The sequence below is a fragment of the Stenella coeruleoalba genome (assembly GCF_951394435.1).
Source record: "Stenella coeruleoalba genome assembly, chromosome: 12".
Taxonomy (NCBI): domain Eukaryota; kingdom Metazoa; phylum Chordata; class Mammalia; order Artiodactyla; family Delphinidae; genus Stenella; species Stenella coeruleoalba.
The window spans coordinates 76,686,313-76,707,417 of record NC_137158.1 but is presented as its reverse complement, the minus strand read 5'-3'; the positions used below and the strand labels follow the sequence as shown (position 1 = coordinate 76,707,417).

General features: G+C 40.1%; 1 protein-coding gene across 17 annotated transcripts in view; it reads left to right on the top strand.

The window, feature by feature from the left end:
• SYNE1 (spectrin repeat containing nuclear envelope protein 1) overlaps positions 1-21,105 on the top strand; it is a 465,530-nt gene that overhangs the window by 274,170 nt on the left and 170,255 nt on the right. For 16 of the 17 annotated variants that reach the window (XM_079939340.1, XM_079939347.1, XM_079939346.1 and 13 more), the window contains 12 exons: positions 60-319; positions 1,902-2,067; positions 2,529-2,684; positions 5,012-5,164; positions 5,770-5,952; positions 6,689-6,826; positions 10,755-10,940; positions 11,616-11,738; positions 12,088-12,270; positions 13,558-13,701; positions 18,812-19,006; positions 20,107-20,247. In XM_079939340.1, coding sequence (XP_079795466.1) covers positions 60-319; positions 1,902-2,067; positions 2,529-2,684; positions 5,012-5,164; positions 5,770-5,952; positions 6,689-6,826; positions 10,755-10,940; positions 11,616-11,738; positions 12,088-12,270; positions 13,558-13,701; positions 18,812-19,006; positions 20,107-20,247 — 2,028 coding nt within the window. The remainder of the gene's footprint in view (positions 1-59; positions 320-1,901; positions 2,068-2,528; positions 2,685-5,011; positions 5,165-5,769; positions 5,953-6,688; positions 6,827-10,754; positions 10,941-11,615; positions 11,739-12,087; positions 12,271-13,557; positions 13,702-18,811; positions 19,007-20,106; positions 20,248-21,105) is intronic. The other variant, XM_079939332.1, reaches the window with a different exon arrangement.

Genomic DNA, 21,105 nt, shown 5'->3' with positions numbered 1-21,105 from the left:
TGCCCTGTTTTTTTCAGTTTATTTACTTTGAACTTCATAGTATGTACATTTGTCATCAGGTTAAAAAAGCCACTGAAACGATTAATAAGCTGCAAGATAAATTACCGGGAAGTTCAGCAGAGAAAGCCTCGAAAGCAGAACTCCTAACTCTTCTTGAATATCTTGACACATTCATTCTGGAGCTGGAGCAGCAACAGTCGGGCTTACGGATGCTGGAGCAGCAAGCAGTGAGCATGCTCCAGGATGGGGCCGAGCTGTCCCCCGGAGAAGAGCTACCTACTGTGCAGGAAATCACGGCAATGCAGGACCGGTGCCTGAAGTAATTATACACCTGCTCTCCTTCTCTGCTTCTAAACTTGGCTATGACCCAAAGGGACAAATGTGGTATTAAGAGTCTGGGAGTACTCCCCCCGACCACCTTACAAATGTGGGGCTCTGTTCCTGTCATCCTTGCTATCTAGTACATATCTAGTCGTATTTAGAAATATAGTAATGAACCAGATGCAATCTCTGCCTTCAGGTAGTTTATAGTCAAGCAGCAGAGGTAGACAACTAAAGATGCCTTTTAGGTGGAACATGGGAGGGGCACTAAGGGAAATCAAAGCAGAGGCAACTAAACTAGGAGAGGAGTCAAGGAAGGCTTCTCTTCAGAAGGGTGTTTAAGCTAAAGACTAAGCAGGCTTGAGCCAGCCAGTGAGGTGGGAGGAGAGCTCTGCAAACAGGGCAATAACAAGAAAGCGTGGAAGGAAGCATGTCACCTCAGGGGAACTCTTGGGTGATGGGGCGATTCATGAGACATAAAGCTTAAAAGGTAAACAGTTGGGAGCTATTGAGTACTTGGTTTTGATAAATCTTGATAACTCATTGGCTAAATTGGATGACACATAGATTAGAGCAAGGATGATACCAAAGTCCAGGTAAATAATAGTCATTTACTGATAGTGAACTTAGAGAAAGTTAATCTTTTATTTATTTATTTATTTATTTTTGGCTGTGTTGGTTCTTCATTGCTACACACAGGTTTTCTCTAGTTGTGGAAGGCGGGGGGGGGGGGGGCACTCTTCGTTGCGGTGTGCGGGCTTCTCTTGTTGCGGTGCATGGGCTCAGTAGTTGTGGCGCACAGGCTTAGTTTTTCCGCGGCACGTGGGATCTTCCCGGACCAGGGTTTGAACCTGTGTCCCCTGCATTGGCAGGCGGATTCTTAACCACTGCATCACCAGGGAAGTCCTGAAAGTTAATCTTCATGATATGTAACCAGCCTGATTCACTTATGGGGCCAGAGAGGAAACGTCACTATGTAATTTAACTCCTGTATTAACTACTATTACTCATACATATCCTACATTCACCCCTTCACTATAGATGAGTTCAGGATAATCTGACTCCACGTATTTAAATTTTTTTAACCAAATTTATGTCAATTCAAATAAAGACTTAAAATTTGGATGTTGAACATTATTAATCATAAAATTTCCAAAGTTTGAGTCTTTATTTAAAGACTAGTTTCTAATAGGCACAAATATTCCAGTTACACATTACCTTTAAAGGCTGATGATTCTGCACCATGAGTAGATTTTCAAAGAGGAAATAAATAATCAAACAATCTCCAGGTTACTCTCGACAAGAAAATGAATTGCAGTTTAGTGGCATGGGAGTATGTCAGCTCTCAATTTTCCAGGGATAATTCATTCACTTCACGTGATGTATTTTCTCCTGTTATACCTGAAGAAAACTTAAGTGTTACTGAAAATCATCTGGCAGTTTGGGGGAAGTGTCTTTACTTGGAAAAGATAGGTGGCTTCACTTTTTTAATGTCTGTTTTTGACAATTTGATGTCATGTATTGGGGGGGTTCCTTTCGTTTCAATCCACATCTGCTTTCTCCCTTTATTGTATTTAAAGCATACAGGAGAACGTGAAGAAGAACAGAAAGGTGTTAAGGCAGGAGCTGAAGGAGCGAGAAGTGGTGGAGACCCACATCAATTCAGTAAAATCTTGGGTTCAGGAAACGAAGGAGTATTTGGGGAATCCAACAATAGAAATAGATGCTCAACTTGAAGAACTTAAGGTACAAAACTCATTCCCTAGACCCATCATGTTAAAAAATTGTCCTGCTTTTAATCAAATGTATCTGTTTATATTCAATGAAATAATTGAATTAAAAATTTTTAGAAATGTTTTATAAACATTTATGTACATTTGTCATCAGGTTAAAAAAGCCACTGAAATTATTAATAAGCTGCAAGATAAATTACTGGGAAGTTCAGCAGAGAACTTCCCGGTAACTTATAGAAAACTAAAAGTTTTCTATAAGACTTTTAGTATTATTTCACTGGGCTTTCTTTTGTTCTGTATAAAGTGGACATGCTTCTTATTGAGACTAAAGAAAATTTTGCTTTTTGTAAATGTGTTTCTCTAATTCCACACAATCATATTTTGAGGAACAATACATAGCCTTGTCTCTGTACCCATAAAAATTAATTTCCTTATCAGGCTCCCAGAAATTTCTTATGTTGATCTTTTCTTCAGATTCTCCTAACAGAAGCCACAAATCACCGACAGAACATTGAGAAAATGGCTGAAGAACAGAAGAATAAGTATCTTGGTCTTTATACTATATTACCTTCTGAACTCTCCCTTCAGCTAGCTGAAGTGGCCTTGGACCTAGGAACTATCCATGATCAGGTAAACCTACGGTCAAGAAAGAGTACTTTTCCACTCTTTTATAGGTTCAGTACTCTTGTATGAGAGTTCGTGATTTTCACCATCCTGTCTTCATGGAAACAGAGTTAAAAAAAAAAAGATCAGTATAAAATAATAATATTAAATTAGAGGTCTTATTCATAGGCAAGAAGCATATGAGAAGATATTAGATGTGAACAATACTGTCAAACATTAAAGATAATTTATCTGCTTCCAAAAGGAAATTACTCAGAGAAACAAAGACACATTTCATGTATTCAACAAGTATTTATAGAGTATCCAGAGTCTGCCAGGCACTCTTCTTTTGTTGTTTCAGTTCAGCAAGATGTAGTAGGTGAAGATATTTGAAAAAAGGGAAAATCAGAGTTAAAAAAATAAGGTCAAACCAGGAATGAGGTTTCTACCCCAAATGCATGCTATAGGGTCCCGTATTGTGTCTAGAGGAAGTCTTATCAGTCTAACTCTAACTTCCAAATAACTAAGGAAAGGAATGTGTATAAATTTTTTTTTTTTTTTTTTGTACGTGGGCGTCTCACTGTTGTGGCCTCTCCCGTTGCGGAGCGCAGGCTCCGGACGCGCAGGCTCAGCGGCCATGGCTCACGGGCCCAGCCGCTCCGCGGCATGTGGGATCTTCCCGGACCGGGGCACGAACCCGTGTTCCCTGCATCGGCAGGCGGCCTCTCAACCACTGCACCACCAGGGAAGCCAGGAATGTGTATAAATTTTAAAACAAACCTTTTTTTTTTTTTAAATTTAACAAATTGCTACATAGCCATTCATAGCACTGAGATCAGAGGGATATTTCTATCTTAACTCCTAGTAAAGAACATACACTTTCATGTAGGGAAAATAGCTTCAGTAGCATTTGTATGGAAACATAATGGGTTTTAGGACCTTCTTGGTGGCCTAACACTAAAGCAGTTTAGTTAAAACTGGTCTACAGAAGATAAAGGGAGGATAATTCTAAACTACTACATGAGATGGAAAGTAGTAAGTATTGCGTTGTAGAAACTATAAAACTATAAAATTCAGGTAAGTGTGCTGTACCTTCTAGACTCTCCGGTGTATGATGCAAAGTGTTTAAAAATTTTCATCAAAGTCTAATTCTACTGCATCATACTATTGACCTAAACTAAAATATTATTTTTTATTTAAGTATTAAAATACTAATTTTATACTAATATTTTACAGTATTACTTATTTGGTTTTTCTTCTTAGACATTGGAAGGTCTTTTGGGAAGGATGACTTGGCGAGTTCAGATCTTAAAAAAAGAAGTTCAAATTTCAGGTTTTTTTCCTCTGGATACATTTCCCTATAATAGAGTTATTCACATGCATTCCATTTACGTTAGCGCTCAACTCAAAATAATGAAGTCGAAAAAAGTACTCTTTTAATGGTGTATTTCCTCACTACTAAGGAGATTTGATTTGCTATTTTTATATATTACAAAATGATCAACACAATAAATCTAGTTAGCATTCAAAACCATACATAGTTATAAAAATTTTTTTTCTTGTGATGAAAACTTTTAAGAAGTACTCTCTTAGCAACCTTCAAGTATGCAATATAAGATGGTTAACTATAGTCACCATGCCATACATTACATCTGCATCACTTAAAGAGATTTTTTTAAGGCTTTTCATTTATACAAAGAAAATATTTCTTTACCATCTTCCCTTCAACATTTTATTATAAGCAAAATATGAATGTTATCATATCAAATCAAAGCCATTAGAAACTTGTAAATATTAACTGTGATTTTTCATTTTCCTTTCCATTGGACATGTTCTGTGCTTTTTTGTCATACTGTACAGAGGTAATTGGAAGTTAGAAAAAGAGTTAACAGATCATTAACAGCTACTTATGAAAAGGTGCATGGACACAAATCTGTGTGCCTCCAATTATCTGGAATCGTCTTCCATTTTATGAAGAAAAAGGCCTAGAAGAGTTTGTATGTTTAGGGTCACAGAGTTAGTAAGTGGAGAAGATAGAGTTCAAACTCAGCTATCTGCACTGCTTCCTGTAAACACCTGATGAGTGAATCACTGTACATGCATTGCTTGTTCCTTTGCTGAAATAGCAGCAGAAAGAGGTGCAGTTAATACGTAAAATGGTGGGAAGTAAGGCTGCAGGGAAAACCATGAGCGTTTGTAATTGCACGTGGCTGGCTTGTTGAGGTACTTCGATGCCAAAGCAGTGTTGATGACTTAGAGTGCCTCTTGGCAATATCTGAAGATGGAGATATATATTAGTATTAATTATCCAATTTTTACCATGGTTGATTTTGCTGTTCTCATTGATTATTTAGATCCAGGACAAAATAAAAGAAGTTGAACAGAGCAAGGCCATGAGTCAGGAATTCAGCCAGCAAATTCAGAAGATAGCCAAAGATCTCACAACTATTCTAACCAAGCTGAGAGCAAAGACAGATAATTTAGTTCAAGCTAAAACTGACCAAAAGGTAAGGAAGGAGAAGTGGAAATATAAGGGGGGCTATTGAATGAATTAAATATTCTGAGTGCATTAGTTTATTTTGAAGATACAGAAAAAAAAAAAAAAAAGCTCCCTTGATTAGCAGGCTTCATGAAAACCAGAGAGTAAAGGCAGGCAGTAAAGAAATTTTGTAAATACAATAATATAGAGCTACTTATATCGTATAATTTATTATCACAGTTAAACTGTATTCATAAATATACATGCATATGTAGTGTCAAAGGACTAAATGATGGTTTAGGATTACAAGTATATAAATTTCAAAATGAAGGATGTTCTTGGTAGTTAAATCCCTGTTCTCATTTTGCCAATGAGTAAAGGTAATCCTTTTTGGGTGGGACAGAAGGAATATTTTAGCTCTCTCAGCCTCGTAGGAAATAAACACCAGGGTTACAAAACATCCTGCTGTGCCTTTTCAACTGAAGAAACAGAAATGAACCGATCATAGTTGAATTATTCTTATATATTTGGCTTTTACAAAAATCATTTAAAATATAATCCTTCTGATTCTGGAAAATCTGGAGAAATTTATTATCTATAGTCTAACGTTCTTTCCTTTTGATGACCATCCAGGTGCTAGGAAAGGAATTAGATGTCTGTAACTTAAAATTAATGGACCTAGATGAAGCAGTACAAAAATTCTCAGAACACAATGGCCAACTGGGTAAACCACTGGCCAAGAAGATTGGAAAACTGACTGAACTTCACCAGCAGACCATTAGACAGGCCAATAACCGGCTCTCTAAGCTCAACCAGGTATGTTTTCCCAGCCGGTAATCAACATTCTCTAAAGCCAAAATTCAATTTTCTATTTTTTGCTTTTAAAAATAAGTGAAAAGATAATATGGACAGTGATGAGAGTAAGTTAAATGTAACTTATTTCATACCATGCCTGTGTTCCTAAAATTGACACGTAAACCTGACTTTATTTTATATCAAACCATATAATAAATTTATTGACAAAGGTGTTCCTATAAATGGACTTTTATAAATAAGTAAATATATATGTATGTATGTTTGCCTTTACTTAATTGGTTCAGGTCACACATCATCATAATTGTTGAGCATAGACTGAACTTTTGCCAATAGATTATGTTTCTTTCTGTAATCAGGGATGAGTTAAATCAGAATTTGCAACCAATAAATTATAATATTGAAACCTATAATCCCCACCTACCACCTCCTTACTCAGTGAGGGTAGAGTAGGAAAGGAGGGAGAGAGAAGAGCTAGGTAGAGGAATAAGAGATAAGAATGGAGAATTTTTTAAAAGATTATTCAAGCATAGTAAGAACTTGGACTTTATCCTAAAGTCACTGAGAAGTCCTTAATAGATGTTCAACAAGGAAATAATTTTTCATGATACCTTTAGATATCACAGATATCATAATGATCAGTTCCTAGGATTATTGTGTCCAAAGAGAGACCGAAGACTGATTTCTAGCTCACGAAGCAGAGTTTACATTTGTTATCTGAATGTTAATGTTTTTTCAGGCAGCATCCCATTTAGAAGAATACAATGAAATGCTGGAGACAATTCTGAAGTGGATTGAGAAAGCTAAAGTCTCAGTACATGGAAAGATTGCATGGAATTCTGCAAGCCAGCTTCGGGAACAATACATTTCACATCAGGTAACTTTGGGAAAATAGTTTTCAAAGAGTAACTAAGAGAGTGCTTTGATTTAACTGGCTAGGCTGACAGAAAATTTAGAGGACCATGATGTAAAATTATTTCAGGTGCCAGGAAAAAAGAAAGGTAAGGTAGCCCTAACAACTTGTCCAGGGGATTGAAAGAAAGTAGCTACCCATGAGATTTCATAAGACCATATATATAAATAAATTTCCTCCTCTGTCTCCCCTAGACTTTCCATTTCCCAAGACCAAAAATAATCATCCAGATAGGACTCTTTTTTTTGCAGCTTCTTTGAAATAATTGTATGCAGGAATATGGTGGGAAATTCTTCCCCAGGAAGAGCTGTAGGGACAGGTGGAAAGATTATAGCCTCCAGACTCAGACTGACGGGGTAACCAAGTTCTGACATTTAGAGCTGTGTAATTTGGAGGAAACTACTTTGCCTCTCAGAATTCAATCTTATCAGTAAGATGGAGATGTAAATGATATTCAGACTGCAGAGTTATCATGAAGATCAAATGGTTTAACATATGTGCCGTCATCAAGCACAGTCCCTGGCACATGGGTCCTCAGTCAGAGCCTCAATCTCATGCCTCTTCCTTCCAGCCCTTCTGCCTGGTCACAGTGGGCTGACCTCCCGCAGGAAGTAGGGGTCAGCTGGGAATGAGTCCACACCACATGGGGGCCGCATTACTTCATTTCCTCTGAAGTTTTCTCTCGACTATATCATCCAGGAAATTATTTCATCCCTTTATAATTTAGGCTTGAATTAGATACAAATATCTAATAGCCAGTTATCTTGCAGTCAAATACAAAATGGTCTTTATTTAAGTTACATGAGTATCCTCAAGTATTTTAGATTTTCTCTCTTTTATTCTGATTTATGTATATTCATGTCTTTTAAATGCATCCCCTTTTCCAATTCCAGTTGACAGGGTTCTAGACCAAAGCCTCATTTTCTCCTTCTTGGAATGCTTTAACAGGTTCCTAATTGGTTTCCCTGTATTTATCTTTCTTCTCTAATCAATCCTGCACACTCCTCCCAAGAAATCTTTCTTAAACAACTACAGAGTTGTTCTGCCTGACGTTATGCATTATACATTAACAGACAAGAATTAAGTTACAATTGGTTGTAAACAATGAAAAAATATTCATTAGAAATCTAGAAATGCAAATTTAAAAGAGAGAGAGCATTTTAATTATCAAGTTAACAGTATTTTTAAAAGTTCATATTTAAAGAAGTGAGAGCTGTCAAACACTGCTGGTAACTGCTGGTAACTTGGTTAAATCTCTTTGAAAAACAATAGGAAATGTATCACGATCAAAAGAACATTACTACTCTGTAATCTGAAATGTAGGAAATATTTTATATGAGTATTAATGACTGTACTGGAAGTTTAAAGAAAACTTAAATGTCAGAGTTTTCTGAGTAAATTTTTGGATTTCATAAACTATAATGTAGTCTTTAAAATGACCAAGAAGGTAGTTTTTTGTTTTGTTTTTGTTTTTGTTTTTTTTTTAAATAGCTCCAGCTCTCATTCATTTATGTATTCAATAATCATTTATAGAGTGCTTTCCAAAGCTAGGAATTTTGTTAGGCATTTGAAACACAAAGGATATTCCCTGCCTCTGCCCCAGGGAGTTGATAATTAAAGGGAGAAAAGAGATAGAAAGATCTAGACAATTACAGTGCAGTGTGATAAGTGCAGGGATTGAGAGCCCAAGATGCTGAAGGAACTCATGGGAGGGTACCCAACCCAGACTGCCCAGGATTTGAGAAGATTAAGGAAGGAAAAGGTGATTCTGAGCTGAATCCTGAAAGACACGCAGCCTACTTGTTGTGGAGTTTTAGGCAAAACCGCATGTTGAAATCCCGGCAGTAGGAGTGAGGGGTGCTCTAGCTGGTGCGCTGGGGAGGAGGTCTGCAGAGAGCTGGAAAGAGGGAGAAGACAAAGACAGATCATGGAAGCCTGTTAAGAACTTGGCCTCTTTCTCCTGAAGTCACTCTAAGCCTTGGACAGATGTTCTGCAGGCAAGTGACAAGCTCAGACTTACAGTTTAAGAAAGATGACTTAGAAGCCAGTGGAAAACAGATGGATGAAGGTGTGACAACTAGAAGGTGGTTTCAGTATTCCAGTAGACAGTGACAAGGCCTCTCTTTGGAGGCTGAGAGAGGACAAAAATCAAGGGGTATTGCCCAGCAAGAACTCTGGACTTGGAGGCTGTTGGGTATGGCTGAAAGAGAGGGAGGATCCAAGCATGGTTCCCAGGTGTTGTTTTTTTTTTTTTGCGGTACGCGGGCCTCTCATTGTTGTGGCCTCTCCCCTTGCGGAGCACAGGCTCCAGACGCGCAGGCTCAGTGGCCATGGCTCACGGGCCCAGCCGCTCCGCGGCATGTGGGATCTTCCCGGACCAGGGCACAAACCCGCGTCCCCTGCATCGGCAGGCGGACTCTCAACCACTGCGCCACCAGGGAAGCCCCCCAGGTGTTTTTGACTTGGGCAGTTCAGTGGGTTGAGTGCGTTGAGGGACACAGGAGGACAGATGTCAGGTATTGGTGGTGACCTCACACAGACATTCAGGAGGAAACTCAGCCTGTCACACACCGTTCTGGGGAGTTCTCCCGTGCCTGACTTTATCCAAAAACAACACAGCGAGAGAAAATGCATGTGTTCTAATATCAGGTGAAAAAGATGGAAAATTGTAGGTATGTTATGATCTCAATTACCTAAAATTATACCCAAACTGAACAGCAGTTATTGCTTAAAGTTATCTCTGGGATATGGGATTATGGACTATTCTATCTTCTTTATTTTTCAGTATTTTCTAAGCTTTATAATATATATAATATATAATATGTTATATAATATATAATATGTTATATAATATATAATATGTTATATAATATATAATATGTTATATAATATATAATATATAATATGTTATATAATATGTTATATATGTATTTGACATTTATTGTGAGAAAAAAGATGTACTATATTTTTTAAAATAAGAATCTATTGCCTAAGAGGAATGTCCCATCTCTCATTTCGCCTCTTTACACATCACACACCCCAGGAACTGCACATTTTGTGCTCACTCGCCTATGTGCCTTTGCTTATTATTCTGTCCCCTCAGCATAAAATGTCTTTCCTTTCCCTCCCCATCTGTCAATACAAACCTTCTTCTGACTCAGCTCAAATGTGACTCTCCCAGGAAGCCTTCTCTCAACCCTCCTGCAAGCAGTAGCACATCTCACTTCTGGCATCCTTAACCCTTTCTTCTTTCACTCTGCTTATAAAATGCATATTACATGCTTCTTATTCTGTTGATGTTGTTATTCGTCCCCAGAGATGATACTATCTTGAATGACAAGGGCTTTGTTTTATGCCAAGTTGTTTCTACCCCTTTGTCTCACTTAAAGCAAGTGTTTGTGATGCTCTTGTCTTATTTTCATTTCTTAGATCCATATATGCTTAGGTCTTAGATACAGAATATGAGACCTGAAAAGCATCGCTTTAGTTTGAATATGAGAGAAGGGGGGCCAGTGACCTGATGAAGATACCCAATGCGTCAGAGCATCACCACTGTTGGCAGTACTCACGTCCTGACCCTCACCAGGGAGCCGCTTGGGGTGGCAGTTGCGGCAGTAGCCTTATGGTCCAACACAGGTGGCCTCAACAAATGGTTTACAGCTCCTGAAATTTGATTTCTTTTTGAAAAGGGGGTAACAGGAAGTGAGGAGCAGGCACAGGGCTGTGAAGGTTAAACACAGTAAGACACACGACCTACACAATGTGCATGGAAAATGTGAATTACGTCTCCTTACTCCCTCCCCAGTCTGATGGTCTTTAAACCACACCGTATTGATTACCCATACCTCTCTGCCTACCTGTCAATGTCATGAACATTGATAATTCACTCTAGACCATGCTAGAAGAATCTGAAGAGATTTACAACAATCTGGAAGTGATGACTGAGAAATTACAGTACCTCAATAGCGTATACCACACGGAAAAAATGTCTCAGCAAGTAGCAGACCTGGGACGGGAGACTGAGGGGCTGCGGCAGATGATCAGAATTCATTTGCAGAATCTCCACGATGCTGCCAAGGTAAAACATAAAATGTTTTCTTAAAAAAAAAAGTAATTTAAATGGAAAAGTCTATCATTAAAAAAACAATCGTGGTTGTATATCAAACGTAGAGTGCTTACCTCTGATGAGCCTTCTTGACTGTGATGGTTATGGTCGTGTGTCTGACTCACAGTGACGCCAAACAACACCTAAACATCGGAGTTTGGAGCAGAGAAAGATTTGGGCCATGCAAGGAGGCGGGTGGCTCATGCCCCACAAAACCCCAAACCCTTTGCAGGGTTTCAGCAAAGCATTTTTAAAGTCCGGGAGAGGGAGAGGGGCTTCACAGCATATGTGATCAGCCTGTGCACAGTTCTCTGACTGGTTGAGGTAACAGGGAGATGTCACAGGGCTTAACAGTATCAGTCCTTAAGCTCCAGGAGGCCTGGGGCTGTGAGCTCATGGTCATCAAGTAATTAACATCTTCCATCTGGTGGGGGCTTTTCAGCTCCCTTAAACAGCTCAGGAAATGTGCATAAGATACTGTTATCTGGGTACTTCAGAGAGGAGCTCAAGCAGAGGGTATTATTGGGGAGGGGGTTTGCCCCAGAAGGCCTTATAGGGTCCTGCCTGGTTACATGATGCTATTCTCCACCTATGACTTTGGACTTCAAGTGCTTATACATCGACATTAACATCGCTCTTACTCTGCAGGATATGAAAAAATTTGAAACAGAGCTCAGAAACTTACAAGTTGCTTTGGAGCAAGCCCAGACAGCACTGACTTCTCCAGAAGTTGGACGTCTTAGTCTCAAGGAGCAACTCTCTCACCGACAGGCAAGCAAAAATAATTCAGGGGAAATGGGTAGGGAGCTATATTTTTGAAAAAGAAAGGATAGTTAGGAAAAGTAATTTCTAAACTCTGTTTTAGTCTGAGCACTGTATGCATGATTTAAAAGAATACCTGGGAAAATTTTTATAACTTGGGACAGAGCTGTAATTTAGTAAATGTCTCTTGCTTATGAAATAAACCATTAAAACATAAAATATTTCAGAATATACATTTTAAATGGAAAATGTATATTTTATGTATACATCTATTTTATGTAAATAAATAAATTATCCAATTTGTATAAGGTATAAAATTTAAAATTTTAAAACATAAAATGTGAACTGGCACTTTCAGCGTTTGCTCTCTGAGATGGAGTCACTCAAGCCAAAAGTCCACGCGGTGCAGAGGAGCCAGAGCGCGCTCCGGATCCCCGAGGACGTTGTCACCAGCTTGCCGCTGTGCCACGCAGCTCTGCGCCTGCAGGAGGGGGCCAGCCGGCTGCAGCACACAGCCATCCAGCAGTGCAACATCATGCAGGCACGTGCAGCGGGGCCAGCCGGCGTCTGCAGGCGGTCCCCACGCCACCCACAGAGCAGCACCAGATGAGTCATGGGCTGCTTTTCTTAGCATTTGCGTGGGCTCAACCATCGAAACACATCCAGAGTGTTAACTCAGACAGCTTGTTGTGGTTATATAAAATAAGGACATGAGATGCTATCATTTGGATCATCCACAAAAGCCTGGGGAAAGCTCTATTAAAAATATCCTTTGGTGAAAGCTATCTTTCAGCAATTATTTTTTTTATAAAGAACAACTTAATGAAGGTTAATTTTTGTATTCAATCAGATTTTTATCTCATTATTCATCTGAAAATCATCTAGAACTTTGTAATAAGACTTTACTGCTAGGGTATATTACAGAATTTTTTTTTTCTTTTTTTATATTTCAGCTTATTGATACATTTTATTGCCTGAGAAGGACATCCAACTATAACTCTTAGTCTTTTCCCCTAATAAGAGAACAATTATTTACTGGGAAGAAATGACACTATTTATCTCTTATCTACTTTCAACTAATATTTCACCTACTTTATCCAAAAATTGTATACATGTTCTCTCATTAAACCACTAATGGTCTATTTGGTCAACTCTACTTACATTATCTTGTAATTTTTTAGACAGTAAAGTTCTGAGGGTAGAAGTCATGCTTCATTCTTTTTTTTTTTTTTTTTTTTGCGGTACGCGGGCCTCTCACTGCTGTGGCCTCTCCCGTTGCGGAGCACAGGCTCCGGACGCGCAGGCTTAGCAGCCATGGCTCATGGGCCCAGCCGCTCTGCGGCATGTGGGATCTTCCCGGACCGGGGCACGAACCCGTGTCCCCTGCATCGGCAGGCAGACTCTCAACCACTGCGCCACCAGGGAAGCCCCCCATGCTTCATTCATTTTTATATCCCCTATTCCAGCACTTAGCTGAGTGCCTTACATATATATTTAGTATTTCTTTGATGGAAAAATGAAGTAATCATGTTTTTCGTACTGCTTTCTACCATGTTCTAGACCATGACATTGCTGTCTTTAGGACAATACGGAGGAGAAAGAGGATCTAGCCACTTAACTATTTTCAGACCATCAATAATCTTGCCAAAATGTTTCAGAGAGAAGGCTCTGAAATATCATCTAGGAATTTTCCCCATCATTTCTTTGTTCCCTTGACACATGGGTAAATAGGAGTTAGCACCAGAGTTTGACACATAGCAGCACAGAAGCACTTACACAGTTATTGACATAGACAGATAATTGTCTTTTTTTTTTTTTTCTTTCAAAGGAGGCTGTGGTGCAATATGAACAATACGAGCAAGAAATGCAGCACCTCCAGGAGCTCATAGAAGGAGCTCACAGAGAGATTGAGGATAAGCCTGTGGCCACCAGCGACATCCAGGAGCTGCAAGCCCAGATTTCCCGGCACGAGGTATGACGAGCCGAGTTCAAGGGCAGGACACTGGCTTGGTGAGGATATGTGATTGGTTTCCAGCGGACGAAAGAGAAAGGTCTTCCCTGTCCAGGGCATAATGTGTTGGGTTCTTGGAGAGGCTCTTTGACTCTCTTTACATTTTGAGGGCTATTTCTGCTGATACTTTCCAAGACCCAGTAGCATGAGTCTTCCCCTTGATTCCAAAACCTCTTGACCCGGCATTCATGACATATCTCCAGCATGACCCACCAACTGCCTCCTGCAGAATTCTCACAGTTCATACACCAAAACACACTGTACTCCCTGTCTTTACAAACTGCAAGGAACAGCAGTGCTCAAAGCCTTGCTGCTTTGATGGTCCTCTTTTAAAAGAAGGGGTCTTTCTTGTTAAAAAGAAAATCATTTGCTCTTTCACATATAGGTCACTTCACCTGCTTTTACCAGAATCAGAGAATGCCTCATGTTGTTTGTTTTGTGGGTTTCCAGATTATGCCTGTTAGCATCTTCCCCATTTTCAAATGCACCTCCTTCTTTGTACCTTTGGAATCATTATGACCTTAGGACTTGGACACCCCTTGTGCAGACCTGGTCTCAGAGATCATACAAGGAGCTTGAGTGTTCCAGCTCCTTGACAGTTAGCAGTGAATTTCCTCTCCTGACCCGTCAAACCCTATATAGATCACATTTACTCTTTCCTTGGGGGCTGGCTCCCAGCATCATGAATTTTGGAAGGTGACTGGGGGGTGGGGTGGGGTGTGTCTTATTTCTCTGTGCCAAGGACAGACATTCAGTGTTTCCTTCCGTCTGCTCTATTTTAACTTCGTTGTCATAAGAACAACAGTTTTTCCAAACCAAATAGCATAGTAAGATTCCCAAAAGATTCAACGGTCGCTTTTTTTTTTAATTTTTATTTTATATTGGAGCATAGTTGATTAACAATGTTGTGTTAGTGTCAGGTGTAAGGTTGGGAAACCTTACTTCCCCCCTTTCCAAATGCAGTTCTCTAGTTTCTTGTCACAGCCAGTGAGTGCCTCCAGCACTTAACATTTGCATATGCTTTACAAGTAATGTAAATAAATACCCCACCTACATTTACTTCTACCCCGTAGATAATCATCTGTGTTAACTATTCATTTCTCTTCTGCCACTAAAGCAGTTAAATGAAAAGATGTTTCGCAACTATTTGAAACACTGTTTATATGTCATACATTAGACTGTATAATACAAATTTATTTTGAAACTACTTCTAATCCCATTTTGTAAGACCCAGAATTTTGTTGTAACAACTTTTCAGTCACAGCACAGAAAATATGTTTTTAAAAATCTATCTGGAATAACAATAATTATCATTGCTGCTGTGGTTGCTTTTTTGTTTGTTTTATGTTTTTGAAAACAATTCACAAAGATTTTAGAGTATCTTTTACAACAACCCTGTGAGGTAAGAATTTTTTTGTGTGTATCATCTCCATGTTACCGATGAGAAAACAAAAACGGATTTTTTAGAATGATCTCCAGATCTTCCAGATCTAGTAACTGATAGAAACCAGATTCTAATCTACTACCTTTGGGGACTTCCCTGGCGGTTCAGTGGTTAAGACTCCGAGGTTCCACTGCAGGGGGCATGGGTTCGATCCCTGGACAGGGAACTAAGATCACACATAAAAGAAAAGAATGATGGTCCAGGAGAATAAACGACTTGCCCAAGATCGTTACAGAGCCGGCTCTCAGCAGACTCAGCCATAGACTGTCCTCTGGCTGCTGTCCAGTGATCTGCTCATTTCGTCACATTTTCTCCTCCCATTTCTAAACATTAGTGTAGATGTGTTAGTTTCGTCATGTGATTTAGATTCCATTTTCTTTTTTGTTCTTTTTTTTTTTTTTTTTGCGGTACGCGGGCCTCTCACTGTTGTGGCCTCTCCTGTTGTGGAGCACAGGCTCCGGACGCGCAGGCTCAGCGGCCATGGCTCACGGGCCCAGCCGCTCTGCGGCACGTGGGATCTTCCCGGACTGGGGCACGAACCCGTATCCCCTGCATCGGCAGGCGGACTCTCAACCACTGCGCCACCAGGGAAGCCCTCCATTTTCATATTTAAAATGAAGTAGTCCTGTGTGAGGCTCATTGTATGTGTAAAACAAACACAGGAAGGAAAGTGCTGCATGGGGAAAGCCTGATTCATAACATAGAATTTTGGAAGAATGTTTTTTCCTGTATTTTCTGTCTGCTTTTAATGGAATTTAATCTTGAGGTGAGGCTAGTTTCCATATGGATAACTTAAACTCATTGTTCATTTCTAAGGAATTTGCATTTTTTCTTGTAATTTTTCAAATGTTGCATTTAATTTGAAAAAGCCTTATCCTGTCGCTTTTAAATGATAGGAGGGAATACTCAGAGCTCTTCGCTTTCCACATGACGCAGAAGGCCTGCTCCTGTACCTGAAATTCCCACCTGTACACTCATCCTTTGTAATCATTTTCAGAAATACTCAGTAAAAACTAAAAATACGTATGCTTCCTGAGACTGGGGAACACATTAACCCCCTTAGTGCTCCATTTTGATTTAGCAAATTTGACCACTAAGCCACAAAGTTCATGGGATATAGGCAGGTTTATTCTTACAGAAGAAAGTTATCGAGAGATGTTTCTCCAAGGGAATCACATGACCTAACCATGAAATGCAGATTCTCATAAGCCTAGTAAATCGAAAACTTTTGAAGCCTAGACCAGTATTGCATTTCTAACAAACAACTCAGATGAGTTTTTTTTTTTTTAATATTGCTACTAGTGTTTTATTTATTTTTAAATTTTTTGGCTATGCCAAGCAACATGTTGGATCTTAGTTCCCCGACCAGGGATTGAACCTGCGTCCCCTGCATTGGAAGCACGAAGTCTTAACCACTGGACTGCCAGGGAAGTCCCCTAGATGAGTTTTATATACAATAACTTGAGAACATCGATTTAGGAAATGGGCGTTTGCTGTCAGCGTGCTGGGCAGGGTACTGCAGTAGGGGCCGTGACCATCCACGTAGGCACAAAGGATGGGAGGCCTAAGACTAACTCCACTTCACACAGAGGCTTCAGATCTACCAGATAGGGCAAGCCATGGTAAGGAGGCTTAGTGATTTGTCCTATGAAAACAGAGAATTCAAGGAGTCCGGTGCGCTGGTAGATGACTTCCATGTGTACACGTTTACCAATTATTATAGAGTACTCATGTGTTAGGCACTAGACCAGATGTGGTAAATAGCTATTTAATCACTATTATAAAAATCCTATTAGGTTTAACTAACTAAGTATCTGTAACAGTGAAAAGTAAAGAACTGATGATTTCTACTTTTTTTTTTTTTTTGTGGTACGCGGGCCTCTCACTGTTGTGGCCTCTCCCATTGCGGAACACAGGCTCTGGACGCGCAGGCCCAGCGGCCATGGCTCACGGGCCCAGCCGCTCCGCGGCATGTGGGATCTTCCCGGACCTGGGCACAAACCCATGTCCCCTGCATTAGCAGATGGACTCTCAACCACTGTGCCACCAGGGAAACCCATGATTTCTACTTTTTAAATCCTTGCTTAAAAAATTCCTGTACTTCTGTACTAGAAAGAAGACAGGATGCTGGCTGAGTTCTGCTGGACTGCTTTCCCTTCCACCCACCCAGTCAGCTTTGGTTGGGAGGGGAGAAACAAAATGACAACAATAGCAAAATGGTATGTGTGTACATATACACATACACATGTACATATACATGCATGTATCATTTTGCTCTTGTCATTTTGTTTGTTTCTGAACTTCAGGTTCAAAGCTCTAGTTTGAGTGTGTATACACACATTATCATTTTAAAGACTTACAAAGGGCTTCCCTGGTGGTGCAGTGGTTGGGAGTCCGCCTGCCAATGCAGGGGACACGGGTTAGTGCCCCGGTCCGGGAAGACCCCACAGGCCGTGGAGCGGCTGGGCCCGTGAGCCGTGGCAGCTGAGCCTGCGCGTCCGGAGCCTGTGCTCCACAACGGGAGAGGCCACAACAGTGAGAGGCCCGCGTACCACACACACAAAAAAAAACTCACAAAACGTGTTCTGTACAAACGCTAAATGACAGCTTTTCAGGTGAAGGAGCCAAATAAAAGGAATAGAAAAAAATAGTGGTTTTGTACTTTTAGGGTTAATGTTTTACATGAATGTAATAAAAAAGAATGAATGTTTAAATCTTCATTTTTTAACTTATGTATGCATCTTTTAAGCAAGAAAGTATAAATTTAACATTTTAGAGTTACCATTTTAGATGATTCTTTTAGGATTTTAATATATTAGATTTTTTAAGAGCTATGTGCTGTTGAGAATATATTGTCAGTTAGCTCTTTGTAAAAGTTTTAAAACTTCTATCTCTCAAAACAATTTTTTTCAACAAGAAAAAAATTAAAAGCCATTAAAATTGAACCAAACTTCAAGTTCAAAGCCCTAGTTTGAGGCATCAGAAACATTGGAGGCATGATGGCATACATGAGGGAAAATTTCATGAATGTACAAAATTTTATTTGGGGTGTAATCTGCATAAGAAAATAAGGGTTTCCTAAGTGATATTCACCTTATCTGCAAAAAAGCAACTCCCCGGGTCACAGGAATTAGGAGCAGTTTACTTTGTGATGCGTCTGTCACAAATGACTGCTCTGTTTGACATATTCCGGAGGGTAAGAGCTGAGCATTGCGTTTTTGGCAGTGTTAGTCATCACATGACCTAATTTGCCTGGCATGAACCATCTGGCAGTTTTAGATTCCTTAGGCATTTTCAAGAAAGTTGCCAGGGCTTAACTTCCCATAAATTCCGATGCGGCCCGGAGCGCCTTTCGGGATTAGAATCCCCCGGCCGCCTGGCGTTGTCTCTGCCGCCGCGCGCGCCGCAGCACCCCTTCCGGCCCCGCCGCGCTGTGGTCTGGCTCGGGGAGCGCGGCAGGCAGGCTCCGCGCTCGCACCGTCCACATCCTGCCTCCCCGCCGCTCCGTCTGGCGCAGCCCTGAGATTTCATTGGCCAGCCCCGGAGGAAGATGAACGCTACTAGTTCTGTTTCCTTCGGATGCTGCTGTGACACCCGGGGCGCGGGGGGGCGGGAATGTTTCCTCAGGAGCTGGCTCAGAAAATCAAGGGCTACCAGGAGCAGATCGCTTCTTTGAACTCCAAGTGCAAGATGCTGACCGTGAAAGCCAAGCACGCCACCATGCTGCTGACGGTGACCGACGTGGAGCGGCTGGCGGAGGGGATGGAGAACCTGGACGGGGAGCTCCTCCCCGCGACCTCGGCCCACCCCTCTGTGGTCATGGTAAGTAAGGGTCAAGGCCAGTTTGCTGGGTACCAGCTCGCTCTCTTCTGACTGTCTCCTGCCTAGTGGCTTTGGGCTCTTCTCCGTGGCTTGGTTTAGGGATCAGTGCCCGGTCTTGCAGATTAGAACTCAGGAACGTCCCCTTAACTCTCTGACTACCTTTGGGCCAAGGCCAATCTTTGACGCTGTAAACAGTGACAGTTGAAATGAAGCTATTTGTTTGAGACTCCTGAATTACTTAACGTGCTGAAAGTTGGCCCTGCATTTGTTTATAATTTAGCAGTAATACTCAGAAGCTCTGAGCTTCAGAACAATTCCTTTGCACAGTTTTCTAGTTTTCTGGGGGATGGGAGAAGCATGCTACATATATGTTTTGTGTGTTTTTCCAGCTGAAGCACTGGCTGACTAGGTATGTTTGAGTATTCTGTTGTGTAAATGTTTAATAAATTATGGAAGGAAAGCTATTATTAGACAAATAAGAAACTAGAAAATCCAAAGTTTACCTTTGGATTAAAATAAGTTCCATTAATTTCTCTCTGCAACATTATTTCCTCATAACTTTGCATCTAAACTGCGTTAATTAGTTTGATAACTCAGTGTTTTTCAGTGCTGTATATTTTCCACATATAATGTGCTGTGCTTTGGGTAGTGTATAACCATACCTGGACTCTTTTGGCAGTATATTACTCTGGGTGCATTTATCTTGCTAGAATATTTGGAATTTGAAATATCCACAAAAGACCAAGCTTTATTTCATAGACCCTTCCCTCGTTTGTATGATTCATGATTTTAATTTATAAAGATACAATCAATCAAGAAAAGGAAAATAAATTAAAGAGATAATTCATCAACAAGAACACTCTATAATGTGACGTGCATCCCTTATCCCTGTTTATATTACAAATGGCCCCTAGGAGCATATTCACGTGAGGACAAAATTTTCAGATGGTAACACAGAATTTGTATGTAAATTTGGGTCTCAGTAATTCTAACTTTTGTTGTATAGTTATCTCTGTTTTGGCCTGTGCGTGCCTGACCAGGTCTTTTGTTAACATAGCTAACCAATTTTCATGTCCTTTGGGCAACATTTTATGTGACAGATGACTGCAGGTCGCTGTCACACTTTGCTGTCACCGGTCACTGAGGAGTCTGGGGAGGAGGGAACCAACAGTGAGATTTCCTCTCCACCTGCCTGTCGCTCCCCTTCACCTGTGGCTAATACAGATGCTTCCATTAACCAGGTACCGCCCACTTGGCATTCCTCCAGCTAAAATCTCTGAACGGATGCAGGGCTCCATTCTCTGTTCTTATGAGATTATGGGTCTGAATCGTAGACTTTGAGAAACACACCGTTAGGTGTGAGAGTTGCACAAACTGTGATTGTCATGTGAGACCAATACTGGCTTAACCCACCATCTCCTCTCCCAGGCTACTGAAATGAGATGAGCAAAAATTAGGTCACAGAAATGATAGCTGGAGAAGGGCCTGTTTTAAGGCATTGTGGCTTTAGTTTCTGACAGCTGTCTGTAATGGAGTACTGCATCCTAACAGAAAATGAAATGTTCGTGTCACTGTTGTAAAATAACATGATTCTATTGCTGTTTTAACATTTTCACTGAACATAGTTTTGACGCTTACCAGCTCAGATTTTGAAGATGGAAAATTTATGTTCACTGTATCAGACTTTTTCTTTATTTGCTAATTGCCAACAAAATTAAAGGCTGTCAGTGTATATTTTGGAGTGCCTAAGTAGATTTGCATTTTGAGTTTTCTTACTTATCTTTCAATAATCTTAAATTTTATTTTTTATAAAATGGGGACCATAGCTCGCTGTTATGAGGTGTCTTTTTTGTGTACACTATATTAAATATAGATTATACTAAATTAAATATGTCAAAAATTTTCACGAAAAATATTGGATAGAGTTCAAAAAGATGCTTTTACAATAACCAAAATTGTTTTAATGCGTGTTGAATAATACTTTCTTTTTTTTTCCTTTAGCCAAAAAACTGAAAAAATATTTTAATTACCTTATCATGAAATTACTAGTGTTCAAAGAAGTTAAAATTTATTATCAAGAGAGAAGCATTGAACATTGC